Source organism: Citrus sinensis, chromosome 5 (genome assembly GCF_022201045.2).
Source record: "Citrus sinensis cultivar Valencia sweet orange chromosome 5, DVS_A1.0, whole genome shotgun sequence".
Taxonomy (NCBI): Eukaryota; Viridiplantae; Streptophyta; class Magnoliopsida; order Sapindales; family Rutaceae; genus Citrus; species Citrus sinensis.
The window spans coordinates 20777712-20791342 of NC_068560.1; the positions used below are offsets into that span (position 1 = coordinate 20777712).

Here is a 13631-nt window from a genome sequence, read left to right on the forward strand (position 1 = left end):
TCTCTTTTGTTGTCGTCATCTCACGTCATATCTCGTGCACCAAAGTTGGAAACCCACTGTCGTGACTTATGATTTTTTACTGTCACCGGTAACTAATCCACTGCGGTCATCACCAATAGGCCGTAACTACTTCCAATTATCATCAATACTCAGCCGTTCGTCCCCGGTAATAACTTCTCAGCCTCTGTCAGCCGCTGTCGTCACTGTCGCACTGCCTCAATCTCCATCATCGCTGCTATACCGCCACAATCTCTGTTCAAGGTAAGCGTAAATGGATAAATAGAGCATGAAGAAAAGAGATAATGGACCTAAGTGTCCTGTGACCAGTAAGAGAATTCAACGGGTGTCCATGCCTTTTTTTTTTTATAGAGAATTCTTTAAAATTGCTCTACTAAATGTCATGTACTTCTTATTGAAACTAACTGCTTCTACATATGATTTTATAACAAACTTTTAAGATCAATTAACATTGTGGCTTTAGGTTCCTTGCAGCCACAGTTGATTTTAGATCTATTGATTTTATTTTAAATTTTGTTTTTATCACAAATGAGCAGCTGATTTTTTTTTTCTGGAATAGAAATTGCAAGAGAGTTGACAATACAAGGCAAACAACCATTGTCAGATACCATACATCGAATCCTTTGGCCCCGAATAAATTATTTATCTGGGTGGTATGTTAAGACTTTTTGTTCTTTCTTCATTTAAATTGATCCATTTTATCTCTTTGCATATGAAAGAAAATAGAGATGTTGTTTGGTTGCTGAGAAAATAGCTCAGAGAAAGAGATGTTTCTGGAATCTGTACATTACACTGGAAACTAAACAGGGCAGTGCCCTTACCATTCGCTGTAATATAATTACTCTTCTTCATGATTCAATTAACTAGAATGAGATTCTCATAAAGTTAAGTGGAGTGTTATGGATAACAGTAAAATTAAACTGCTTTTTTCTTCTTTTTTTCTCCTCACTGGATGAGAAGTTGGTTAAGCCAACTCTACTGCATAAAAAATTATTTGTGAAGAAATGAAATCTTCAGCCAGGATACTGCTAGGAGTATTAAGGAAACATCATGGTATGCAGTTTTCCTGTTTGTTTAAATGATATGCCTTTACAATTATTAAAAATAAACACAACATCTCTGTTTTACTCGGCACATCAAATCTATGCATTATTCTCTCTGTTTGTTTATTCTTATGTACTGTTTGAAAAAGGCTTGCTCCCAGTCTTTAATTCATGTCATGAATCCGACTTTTTGTTTGGCTATCACAGACTTTGCAGTAGGAATCACATGGCCAAGGCACACAATACATATCAGAAACATTGTTCTTTATAAGACCATGATTGAAGTTATAAGCTTATAAGGATCGATGTTTGTAATAGGCCTTTTGAAGTCATAACACATTGTTTATTCTGGTCATCATAGAATTTTTTTTTTTTAGAGATGTTCTCTTAATTGTAAATTCTCGGAGTGCTTTTGGGGCTAGTGGACGTGTTCACCTTTTGTAAATCTTTTTTCTGTAGCATACAATCTTTTATTAACACCCCCGGGGGGGGTGAACACAGCCCTTTAGCAAGGCGCTCCAGGGCTGTGTTCACATAGTCGGCCGGTATGACCTCAATATCAGCTCTGATGTTGTGTTTATTTTAAGTTTTAATTTTTATTAGTTACTTCACTTATGAATTAGCTCGACTTATTAAAAAGCCACTAAGGCCTGTCTTACTGCTCATCACTCACTTACAATTTAAGAGAGGTTAATGACAGCAATCAAAAAAGTGGTAGCTAGATTCTTTTTAAAAAATTTTGTCTCTCTCTATATTAATTAACTGATGAACATTTAATGATTGGTACACTGCGTATTGTTGGAGAGATTATGTGAATAACCATGAGTTGTACAAAACAATTGTATGGATTAATTGTGAGGTTGATATTAGTGGGGATATGTTACAATATTGTTGCTTGTACGTCATGAAAGAGCTCTTGCGACTTCATAATCAATGGGCTACATATGTTGTGAAGTTAATTATAGCCCAAAATCACAAGGTAATATATGAGTAATTTGTGATGATTTTTTCTTCCAAATATCCAAGATTTATTATTTGTTGTGTACTAATTGATTTTATGTACTTGTAGGTGGGGAAAAAATGAAGCCACATATGGATATTTATTGACACTCTTGTGCTTCTTGTTGTCCGTTAATGTTTGTTGAAACTTAATTTAGTACTTTACTGTTTAGAACTTGTCGAAAGCTTAATTTGATACTTATGTTTTTCTTTTCCAAACAGTGGTGTAGTTGAATTACATTAATTTAAATGATGTATTTGGAATGTTTGTTATGTGAATTGTGTTGTGAGATTTGGTATATTTAATATATTTTGAGTTTTCTTTTGATTGTAGAAAAAAAATATAATTAAAATAAAAATATACTATTAACAAAAACAGCATAACATCAATAAATACTGACACTAAATATTTTAAAATGACATTAATAATATTTTACGTTAATGAATCAGTGTGCTTCTGATACTGTAGTCACATTAATCATTGACACGTAAATAATATCATCAAACATTGATACCATTGTGTCATTATTTTAGTGATACTATTGTGACAAAAATTATTGACACAAAAATCACTGACACTAATTTTCAGTGTCAGTGTGTTCTGGCTGGAGCATTATTGACACAATTAACAAGTGTCAGGAAAAGTAATTACTGACACTAATTTAGTATCAGTAAAGCCCATTTTTCTAGTAGTGTTTGCTGAGAAAGTTAATTTATTTCCTTTGATTTTTGAGTCAGATTCATTGCGTGTTGTTCATTTCATTAAGAGGTAGCAAAGCACTCATATGGATCAATTTTATGGATTAGGATCCTCTCCTGATCTGATTTTCATCTGAGCAAATTATTTTAATATGATTGGTGGTTTATAAATTAAAAAGAAAAAGTAGTTAACTTCTAATCATCCACTAACATTAAAATACAAGTGGCACAATATCTGTAAAAGATCAGGAGTGCTCAGATCAGGAGAGGATCCTGATCCCAATTTTATATCATTTCAAAAGCTCAACACGTGTTAATACTAAAGTAAGATTTCAAGATTTGTAATATTTCAAGGAATCGTAATAAAACAGGAGATGTTTTCGCTCATTTTCATTTTGCTGCCCTGAACATTTGGATTGAAGACTTTCCTAACCATTTGAATTGTTATCTTCAAGATTATATATAGTTAATGTTTTCAAGAAATACATGAGTTATATATAATTCAGACAAAAAAAAAGTAAAATAAAAAGAAGTTGGGAACACAAAACCATTTTACAAGAACATAAAATGGCACACTAATTATTCTCACTTTTATTTTCACTTGCAACATGTGGCAACTCTAGATGATCGATTTTAAGGTCAGGCTATATTACATTGTCTATAGAGAGATTGTCAGTTTCTCCCATACTTAAATCAATATATACCACTTATTTTTTACTATTTTCATAATAATCAATAACTCTCCTGTCAATATAATTTTATAGTATTACCCTTATTTTCAAATGCACATTTATTGATATTTATTATAAATTAAATAAATTATATAAAAGAAAATTAAAATAAAAAACTTAAGTACTAAAAGTAAAAAATATATGTTTCAATTTGAATAAAAAATAAATAATAAGATATTTTTTCTGGAACTTTTATTTTTTAAACATTTTTCTTGTAATAAAATATATATTTTATATCTCCAAAATAAATTATTAAGCAGATGACCCATCTACCCCTCTTTTCCTTTAAATGTTTTTGTGTCAGGGGAACTTTTGGATATTATGAAAATAATAAGAGTGTAAGCGGTGTATATTGATTTCAATAAGGGGAAAATTGATAATTTTATTTATATGTAAAATAAGCAATTCTTGGGTTCTCTCCCAAAAAAAAAAGAAAAAAGAAAAATTCGGCAGGTGAAACAATCAAATTGTCATGGGTGACAATTCATGGGTTTACTGTATGTTATATTTTTTGAAACATAATCCTGCCCCAAATTTAATGGTAATGTAAACACACACACGCACACATATATATTCTGAGCTTTGTCTAATCAGAATCAAATCTTTCCCGTTCACATGAGGGGCTTAATGCAGATCACTTGATCTCTATCGTATCACTATAAGATTGGATCAAAATATTTTATTAGTTGAAGGAAATAATCACCTACACCCTCAAAATTTGTTTAAATAGTCACATAATTCCTTTGATTTAAAAAATATCATATAGACCGTTTTTCTTTTTTGGTTCTTACACTATTATACGCTATAATTGCGGTCAAAATTTTGAAAAGAATACAGTAGAATATTATATAAAAATAAAAAATAAAATAGAACATAATTATAAATAATTAAAAAATAAATGTAATAATGAAATAACACATATATGTTATGCAAATTATTTTTAATATTAAGTTGTTATCAATATGACATTTTTTTAATACTTAAATCCATTAATCTAAAAATTAATTTTAAAATTTATGCTCATATACACATAATATTAAAAAAATAAAATAGGAAATATTGTAAACAAAATAAATATTGTAACTTTTGTTAAACTTTGAATACATTTATTTTAATAATATTAATCTATGAAACAAATGCAAATATTCTTGGATTATTAATATTAAAATAAAGCATCTAAAATTGAAAATAAATTATCAAAATTTATTTATAAATTTTATTTATAATATTAAACAATCTGATGGGTCATTATTAAAATTATTTTAATAATATATTTTTTAATATTATATATGTTCATTATAGACTTTTATTTTAAGTTAATTTTTGGGTTATTGTTATTGAAGGGTATATTTGTAAAAAAGAGATTTAAGTGATGATCTAGAAATCCAAGAGAATTAGAATTTATGTTATTGTTTACGAAAACCTTAAGGGTGTGAGTGACTTTTTTCATTAGTTAAATAATTAATATCTTGCATTATTTTGAGTGGATAATAGTAGAGGTGGGTACCATGCCCGAGCCAATTGGCTCCTTGTGTATTATATAATTCAACAATTGGTTTTCGTTGAGATGTTACTACCAGCGCGTCGCGGCTTCCAACCAAGATTGGAAGTAAGATCTTGGTTACCTTTTGTGTAATCTTTGCTAAATATTAAAATAAATATTATAATATTAATGTTTTAAAACAATTTCAATATTTAAAAAAATATTTTAATATTTTATTTTTAATATTTCAATTTTTTAAACATATGCTATTATATCTAAGGTAAAATTTATAATAAATAGAAACATAATATTATAGTAAATATATAATAATTTAAATTATTTTGAATATTATATGAAATAATATTTAATATTATTAATTTGTGAGATATATTTTATTAATTGTAAAATTTATTTAACCCTAAGATTTACTCAAAATCTTTGTAATAGACACAAATTTATTATTTACTTTATCTAAATGAATATAATATTTTATATGTTTAAAAATATTTTTTTAAATTTTAAAAAAAAATTTAATATTTTTAAATTTTAAAAAAAATTTAATATTTTTTAATTTTAAAAAAATTTTAATATTTTTTAATTTTAAAAAATATTTTAATATTTTTTAATTTTAAAAAATATTTTAATATTATTAGTGTAGACAAATTAAATTATTTGTATTATATTTGTATTAATTTAAAAATATTAAAGTCCAATTCTTTTACTTACTATATTTAAAAGGTTTTATGATAAAAAAAAAAGGTATTTGGTGTTCTTTTTTAAAAACTTAGAGATTTAAATAACTATTTTCTAAAACTTTTAGGATGTAACCGATCTTATTTAAATAAAATATAATCTTCATATACTTAAAAAATCTAATTAACATATATAAGCAAGGCCTGTGAACATAGAATTGTTATCCAAATTATGGTGTATAAAAAAGAATTAATATTTCACAATCTAAATTACGTTACTCTCAACTGCTCGGATAGATAGTGACATGTTCATAATTCTCTTCACTTTAATCACAAATATCTCAATAATTATTCTCTAACATTTGTCATGATAGATTAATTTCTTGGATTTACTAGTCAAAAGGCCTGGATAGATGGCGTCTGAACTAATCAACATATTTTATGATTAGGTACATTAGTGATGCCAATTTTAAGTTGAAATATAACATTTTAGCGGTCAATTTTGACAATTTAATATGCAAGTTTACACCTCTATATTGTCTTTGTACACTTTGTAATAATATCAATAGAATTTTAAGTTTATACATCAGAGGTATTAAATTAGTCATTCAACAAGTAAATAATATTTACAACAAATGTGTATTTATTTTGAGAGACCACATATAAATGGTGGATATATAAAATTTAATTAGACGTATCGTACATACATCAATTACTTGTATTACATTTGATGTATTCTATTTGATGTATTCTAGAACTTCTCGTATTTGAATTTATCTATTGTCACTTTTTTCTTCCACGTTAAAACAATTGAAAGCCTTAAGTCTTCATAGCACAACTTTATTTTTATTATTATTTATATTGATTCAATTCTAAAACTTGAACAGAGACCTTTCTTGGTATAGTCTATTTAAAGTTCTGATCAAAATCTGCTCCAAAAAGATAGAGAGAGTTACTCAGAAATTTTATAACTGCTGTAAAAGTTTATAACTACTGCCACTCAAATTTTAGAGCTAGCGGCCATGGGCATTCTTGTTTCATCTCAAACAAGTGCTGTAGTTGCAATTTTAATCACCCTTTTAATCATTCTATACACGTCGTTTCTATTTTCAAGAAATTTGCTTAGAAAATGCATAGGCAAGAAGAAAAGGGGAGCACCAGAAGCAGGTGGAGCTTGGCCAGTGATTGGCCATCTACACCTCTTACGAGGGCCAAAACCTCCTTACAGGGTGTTCGACAAAATGGCTGACAAGTATGGACCAATCTTTATTATCAGGATGGGCAAAAATCCAGCTTTAATCGTGAGTAATTGGGAGATTGCTAAAGAGTGTCTCACAACACATGACAAAGTCTTTGCCAACCGTCCGAAAACTCTAGCCATGGAGATTTTAGGCTACAATTTTTCCATGTTTGGCTTCAGCCCATATGGCTCCTACTGGCGCGAGACACGCAAGATAGCCACACTTGGGCTTCTCTCAAACCATCGGCTTGAGAAGCTCAAGCACGTACGAGAATACGAGGTGAAGACATGTTTGAAGGAGTTATATGAGTTATGGCACAAGAACAAAAGCACTAATAAGATATTGCTAGTAGAGATGAAGAAATGGTTTGGGGACACCCTCCGTAATGTGGTTTTAAGAATGGTTGTTGGAAAGGGGTGCAATTCAGTGGATAGTGAAGAATGGAAAGAACTACTGACGAGATTTTTTGAAATGAGTGGTAAGTTTGTGGCGTCAGATGCTCTACCGTTTATGAGATGGTTGGATATAGGGGGTGATGAGAGGTCAATGAAGAAGATTGCCAAAGAATTAGACGTTATTGCTCAAGGATGGTTAGAAGAGCACAAGAGGAAGAGAGACTCTCAGGAGATTAAAAAAGAAGAAGATTTTATGTATGTCATGCTTTCAATCCTAGGTGATACAGAGCAATATTTGGGTCGTGATGTTGATACAATCAATAAAGCTATTTGTCTGGTAAGCCTTTCCTAGCCGACTTTTTTTTTATTTAATTATAGTCTGAGCTCGACTCAATCACCTCTACATTCTCTTCATCCACATGAGTGGAGTATTCAAACTTAGAACTACTTTTTCATGTTTTAGTATTTTATATTTTTATTTTTAATGTAGACACACTAGTAAGGTGAACTAATCCTAAGCCTTAACAAAGTTATTTCTTACCAATGAAACTAGACTTTACCTTAGACCTTTTCTTTTTACTCAAGAAGTTTTACTAATTTGTACATAACATTTAATATAATATTCTATCTTTTTTAAAACAGTTTACGCTTATAGTCATTAAAACTGTTGTACACATTTTTCTTCATGATGAGATTAACAAACCAGAGCAACTAATAAATTTGTAATATGTGAATTAATAATATTTAGTTATTCTATTTCCACATTGAAAGAAAAAAAAAAGTGAATTAAATTGTTGATGAAATCATCATCCATTCATTATGTATCGCATGAGTCAATTTGGACCTACGTTTTTTAACAAGTCATTGGTAATGTATTGGTAGATTTGACATGGTGCATTGAATCCAATTCTACTAGTAAAATTCAAAAGGTGCCAAAAAAATAAGTGTTGAAGTCGAATTTCATTAAGTTCCATTGTGAATAACTGTAACATATGAAAGCAAAACAACACCTTACACACTATCAATTTTGCAGGCTCTTATCTTGGGAGCAGCAGACACCACAACAGTAACACTGACATTGGTTATGTCTTTGCTTCTCAATCATCGTGATATTCTAAACAAGGCTCAAAATGAACTAGATATTCAGGTGGGCGCAAAAAGACAAGTGAATGAATCAGATATAAAAAATTTAGTTTACTTGCAAGCCATTCTCAAAGAAGCAATGCGTTTGTATCCGGCTGGGCCACTTTTAGTTCCTCATGAGTCTATAGAAGAATGCACAGTTAATGGTTACCATGTCCCTGCCGGCACACAACTTTTTATCAATGCTTGGAAAATTCAACGTGATCCAAGTGTTTGGGAAGAGCCATCTAAGTTTCAGCCAGAAAGATTTTTGACGAGGCATAAGGATATTGATGTTAAGGGACAAAATTTTGAATTGCTACCTTTTAGTAGTGGTAGAAGAATGTGTCCTGGAGTGTCATTTGCCCTCCAAGTTATGCAATTTACACTTGCTTCTCTACTTCAGGGATTTAATTTTGCAACCCCATCTAATGAACCAGTGGACATGGGTGAAGGATTAGGGTTGACCATGGAGAAATCTCAACCATTTGAAGTACTTGTTACTCCACGTCTTTCTGCTGCCTTCTACAGCTAAATTGATTATTTTTATATTGATTGACTAATAAATAAGTGACAAGTGTGTAGTGTCACGTGTAGTGAGTTGTAAAGTAGATTTCTTAGAAATAAGGATGTACTGTGTGATGTAATGTAAAGAAGTGATAAGTCATAAAGTAGATTCCCTAGAGATAAAATGTAATGATGTAAATAGTAAAAGGAGATTCCCTTAGTGCCTATAAAAGGGACTCCCTAGGAGTGTGTTGGATCATCAAGTCTTGGAGTCTTGTAATATAGAGTTATAATAAGAATACTTGAGTGAAACCTTGTATTCTCTCTTCCAGTAATAAAATCATCCTTTGTATTTTTTGTCTTTATAATTTGGTATCAGAGTCAGTACTCCCAAAAGGAGTTCCCCAGCCTTACTATAATAAAGTATGCTCTGTAGCCGCCATTGAAACAGATCTTCCACAATAGAAATATTATAGAAGACTAGAAAGTCTGTGTTCCCAAAACTAGGTTATTTGGTCAAGAGATACATAGAAAAGTTTTCTTTAAAAGGTGTGACACCTTATTTTTAGTAAGTGACAAGTGTGTGGTGTCACATGTAGTGAGTTGTAAAGTAAATTCCTTAAAGATAAGGATGTACTGTGTGATGTAATTTTAAAAAGTGACAAGTGTATGGTGTCACATGTAGTGATTTGTAAAATAGATTCCTTAGAGATAAGGATGTACTGTGTGATGTAATGTAAAGAAGCGATGAGCCATAAAGTAGATTCGCTAGAGATAAGATATAATGATGTAAATAGTAAAAGGAGATTCCCTTAGTGCCTATAAAATGGACTCCCTGGGAGTGTGTTGGATCATCGAGTCCTAGAGTCTTGTAATATAGAGTTATAGTAATAAAACCTTTGATGAGCCATGGTCCATCATTCTTTATATGAGAGTGAAACAAAGTATTTTTCTCTAGATCATAACTTGTTTGGAATATCTACATAGTATTGTAGAAGTTCTTTGTACTAGATTTCAAATTTCTAGACTAGAATTTTTTTTTATTTTCCTCTTATTACCCCTCCCAAAAATGAATTGTTGCTCAACCCATAGAATCATGAGGAAACGAGACTTTTGATCAACAGGATTGGTAATTGTATAACCAAATCCTTCTGAATAGAAAGTGAATGGGGCAATGAGACTCATGAAATCTATTCCAAGTAGTAGATCTTCTCCTGAAGAGTCATAAGCGAAGAAACTATATCTTTTACCAAATGGTAAAATTTCAATAAGCTTAGTGTACTTATGACTATAGAATTTATCACCACTTGCTTTGCAAAGCTGACTTGTGTCAGTACATGGTACCTTTTAGGTAGACAATTTCCATGGATGATAACAGTATCAATTAAGACAGTGAGAGCAATCTATTTATTATCTGATAACTAGAGGATGATTTCGACATAGGGTCTGAATGTTGATGTTGACTTCATTGTTACATCAATAGGCTGTTCTTAAAAAATATTTAGAACTTGTTCATCATTTGAAGATTCTTCTGGCTCGTTTGACTCGCTGGATGTATCAGACTTTTGAGATTGTGAGTCAATTGCGAGTAATGCCTGTTTAGGATTGTCAAACCATTCATAATACTCATCATCAAACTCTGGATCTTCAATGAGTTGAAGTAGCTTGGCTGGAATCCTCTTTTTGGATTTGCATTGTTTTGCATAATGTCCTTTCTTGCCAAAAATGAAACATATGCCTGACCTTTTCTGAACTTTCTATTGACAAAGTGGTGTTTCTTACTTTTGTATGGTCTCTAGGGTTTTGTTTTCTTGCTGTGAAACTTCTTTGAATAAGAACATGAGTTGCTTGTTTCATGGCAACCAAAGTTGTTGGGTTTGTCATTGCAGTATTTGGACAAAGAGGATTTCTCTATCTGCTTAATTTGCTTCCTTAGTTCTTGATTCTTGTAATGATTCTGGATCAGCTCTGTAGCTATCTGATACAATTGTGCCAAGCTATTGTTTGTCAAATCTATAACTACATCAGCTTTGAATTTAGCTTCCATCATCTCTGCTACTGGTCCAAGCATGTTGAGAACAAACATCCGGTGAATTATATATGTGGGCTTTTGGAAGATATAGTAAAACCGTTCCTACTCCATGTAGTATTCTTCAAGTTTTCGAACATCACAACATTTGTTCTGAAGGAATTATTTTTCTGTCAACTGTGTTTCTCTTGGTCCGGATCCAAAGAAATCTATTGTAAGAGTTTCCAAAACAGTAGCACTAGGGTTTGGTCGGGATAACATATATTCTCATTGGATTGGTGTCAAGATGTTGCTCCACCATCGCCTAAGCGATCCAGTAAAGCCTGCTACTAATCTTTACATAACTGCTCTTCTAGTTAGCTGTGGTGCTTTCTGGCATTCTCCTTCATAATGTAAGGAATTCTATCTTTTAGTTTGATATTATCAATATTCCAAATGATTTTTCCTTGAGGAGAATGTTAGATCTGGACTCGTGTTTCCCATTCTTAACCTTGTTCTTCTTCTTCACCCATTCGTTCTTGTTGTTTTTCTTATCGAGATTGTTGTGGTTGTCTTTCTAGAGGATCTTAAGATGTTACTCTTGTGTGTTGGCCTGTCTCGAAGGTAGATGGTACTGTGAACGTTCTCCTTGTATCGACATATATTGGATTGGTAGGATATTGAGGTATTCTTTCTATCATGATTGGTCTTCTAGAAGAGCGGAATGAATTTGCAAATTGATTGGATCCAGATGAACTTTCTGCATCTTCCCAACCTGTAGCTATAACCGACCATGGTTGTACTGGTGGCATCTCATAACTTCTCCAAAATGCTTTGTTGTTGTTGCCAGTGGAGCTTTCTTCCCACACATGAGCTAGTTTAGAAAGTTTGTCATTTTTCTAGGAATTTTTCTTTTGTTTTCTTTTATAGTAGTCCTAGTAGCATTGCAGGGTTCTCCTCATTTATAATTTGGTCTCAGAGCCAGTACTCTCAAAAGGAGTTTCCTAAGCCCATTAATCTAGACAAAATATAAATAAAAAGATTAGCATGTTAAACTGGTTTACCATTAATAGCAAGTGCATCTGCCAATCTCTTCATCTTAGTAAAATAGCCACTCATAGTAATTCATCATTTCTTAGTAGTTCTAATTGCATTTAATACGCTTTATATAAGCTTGAATTTTAGAAACAAACAAATGTGTCAAAGAATCCCACAGCTTTTGTGATAAAACAAAAGTTGGTTTATTCTTATCCAAGCAAAGAAAGTAGGATGATTAATTCTTGACCCAGATCCATTGTTTAAAGGCTAACATCATCTATATTTTGAATAAGATATTAGTACAGACACTTATTTGCACTAATAATGAATCCTTCCAAGCTATTACTTTTGATTGAAGTAGGAACTTGAGTTCTTCAAACAATAAAGCTGTTTTGATTGAGATTTATTGGTTTTACAAAGTTATAAAAGGTTTTATTTTGATTAGAAGCATCAGCTAGCTCTGATACCATGTTTGAAATAAAGTAAAATTATGTTTGGTTACTAAGAGAATAAGGTAGAAAGTGAAAAAAATAAATTCAGAGTTTTATTCATTTTCCTAAGCTTACAAAATAAGTCTCATTTATGGGACTTATCCACACAATTACATATAGAATTAGTTATTGGATCCATTTAAAAACACTCAAATGCTCACACGAACTAGGAGCAATTAAATCTTATTATAAGTAACTTGCCATGTCAGCATAACGGAATTACTAAGCTACTGATTAAACTTCCAAGCTTGTCATGCTTTGCATTCATCATGCTCTAAATCATCATCACTATATGTTCTATTAAGAAGTAGCTAACAAAACCCAACAAAATATTTCACCAATGAAAAGAATGTGAGAAATAAACATTATAAACCAAATAAATAAATCAATTAGCAAATATACCTTTGATCAAATCGAAGACGTTGCTTGCTCTGCTTCTCTAGTTTTAAGCTTAGAATTAAGAAGAGGAGTGAAGATGAAATTTTCAATGGAGTTTGTAGAGAATGTGATTTTGAGGTTGATGGAGGACACGAAAAAGAGGGACAAAAAGAATGATTCAAAGCAGATGCCTGGCAGAAGGGACCCTTATAACAATCTTCTTTAACACAACTATGATGCCACTTCCATCTCCCATTGAATGCTAGAAAATCCAAAAGCAGTATAGTTAAAAAATTACTTAATATATAAGCAAGGCTTGTGAACATAGAATTGTTATCCAAACTATGATGAATACAAAGAATTAATATTTCACAACCTTAAGTATGTTACTCTCAACTATTCGGATAGACAGTGACATGTTCATAATTTCTTCACTTCAATCACAGATGTTTCAATAATTGTTCTCTAACATTTGCCATGATGGGTTCTTGGATTAACTAGTCAAAAGGCCTTGATATCGTCGATGGTGTATCAACTAATCAATGTATATTATCATTTGGTACATCAGTGCTACCTATTTTCCATGTTGAAATACGGCGTTTTAGCTATAAATTTTGAGAATTTAGTACGCAAGTTCACAACTCTATTTTGCCTTTGTGCACTTTTTAATAGCAATACAATTATAAGTGTAGTCTACTTAGACATAAATTTTAAAATGAATCTGAGGTATTATATCAGCCATACAACAAGTAAATATTGTTATGATATGTGTGCATTTATTTTAAA

At 31.0% G+C, this 13631-nt stretch overlaps 1 protein-coding gene across 1 annotated transcript; it reads left to right on the forward strand.

The window, feature by feature from the left end:
• Positions 1-6555: 6555 nt before the first annotated feature.
• Positions 6556-9282, forward strand: LOC107176171 (cytochrome P450 CYP82D47-like). The gene is made up of 2 exons (XM_052440513.1): positions 6556-7638; positions 8335-9282. Exons 1-2 carry the CDS (start codon positions 6688-6690, stop codon positions 8956-8958), a joined length of 1575 nt encoding a protein of 524 aa, XP_052296473.1. The 5' UTR covers positions 6556-6687; the 3' UTR covers positions 8959-9282.
• The last annotated feature ends 4349 nt before the right edge of the window (positions 9283-13631 follow it).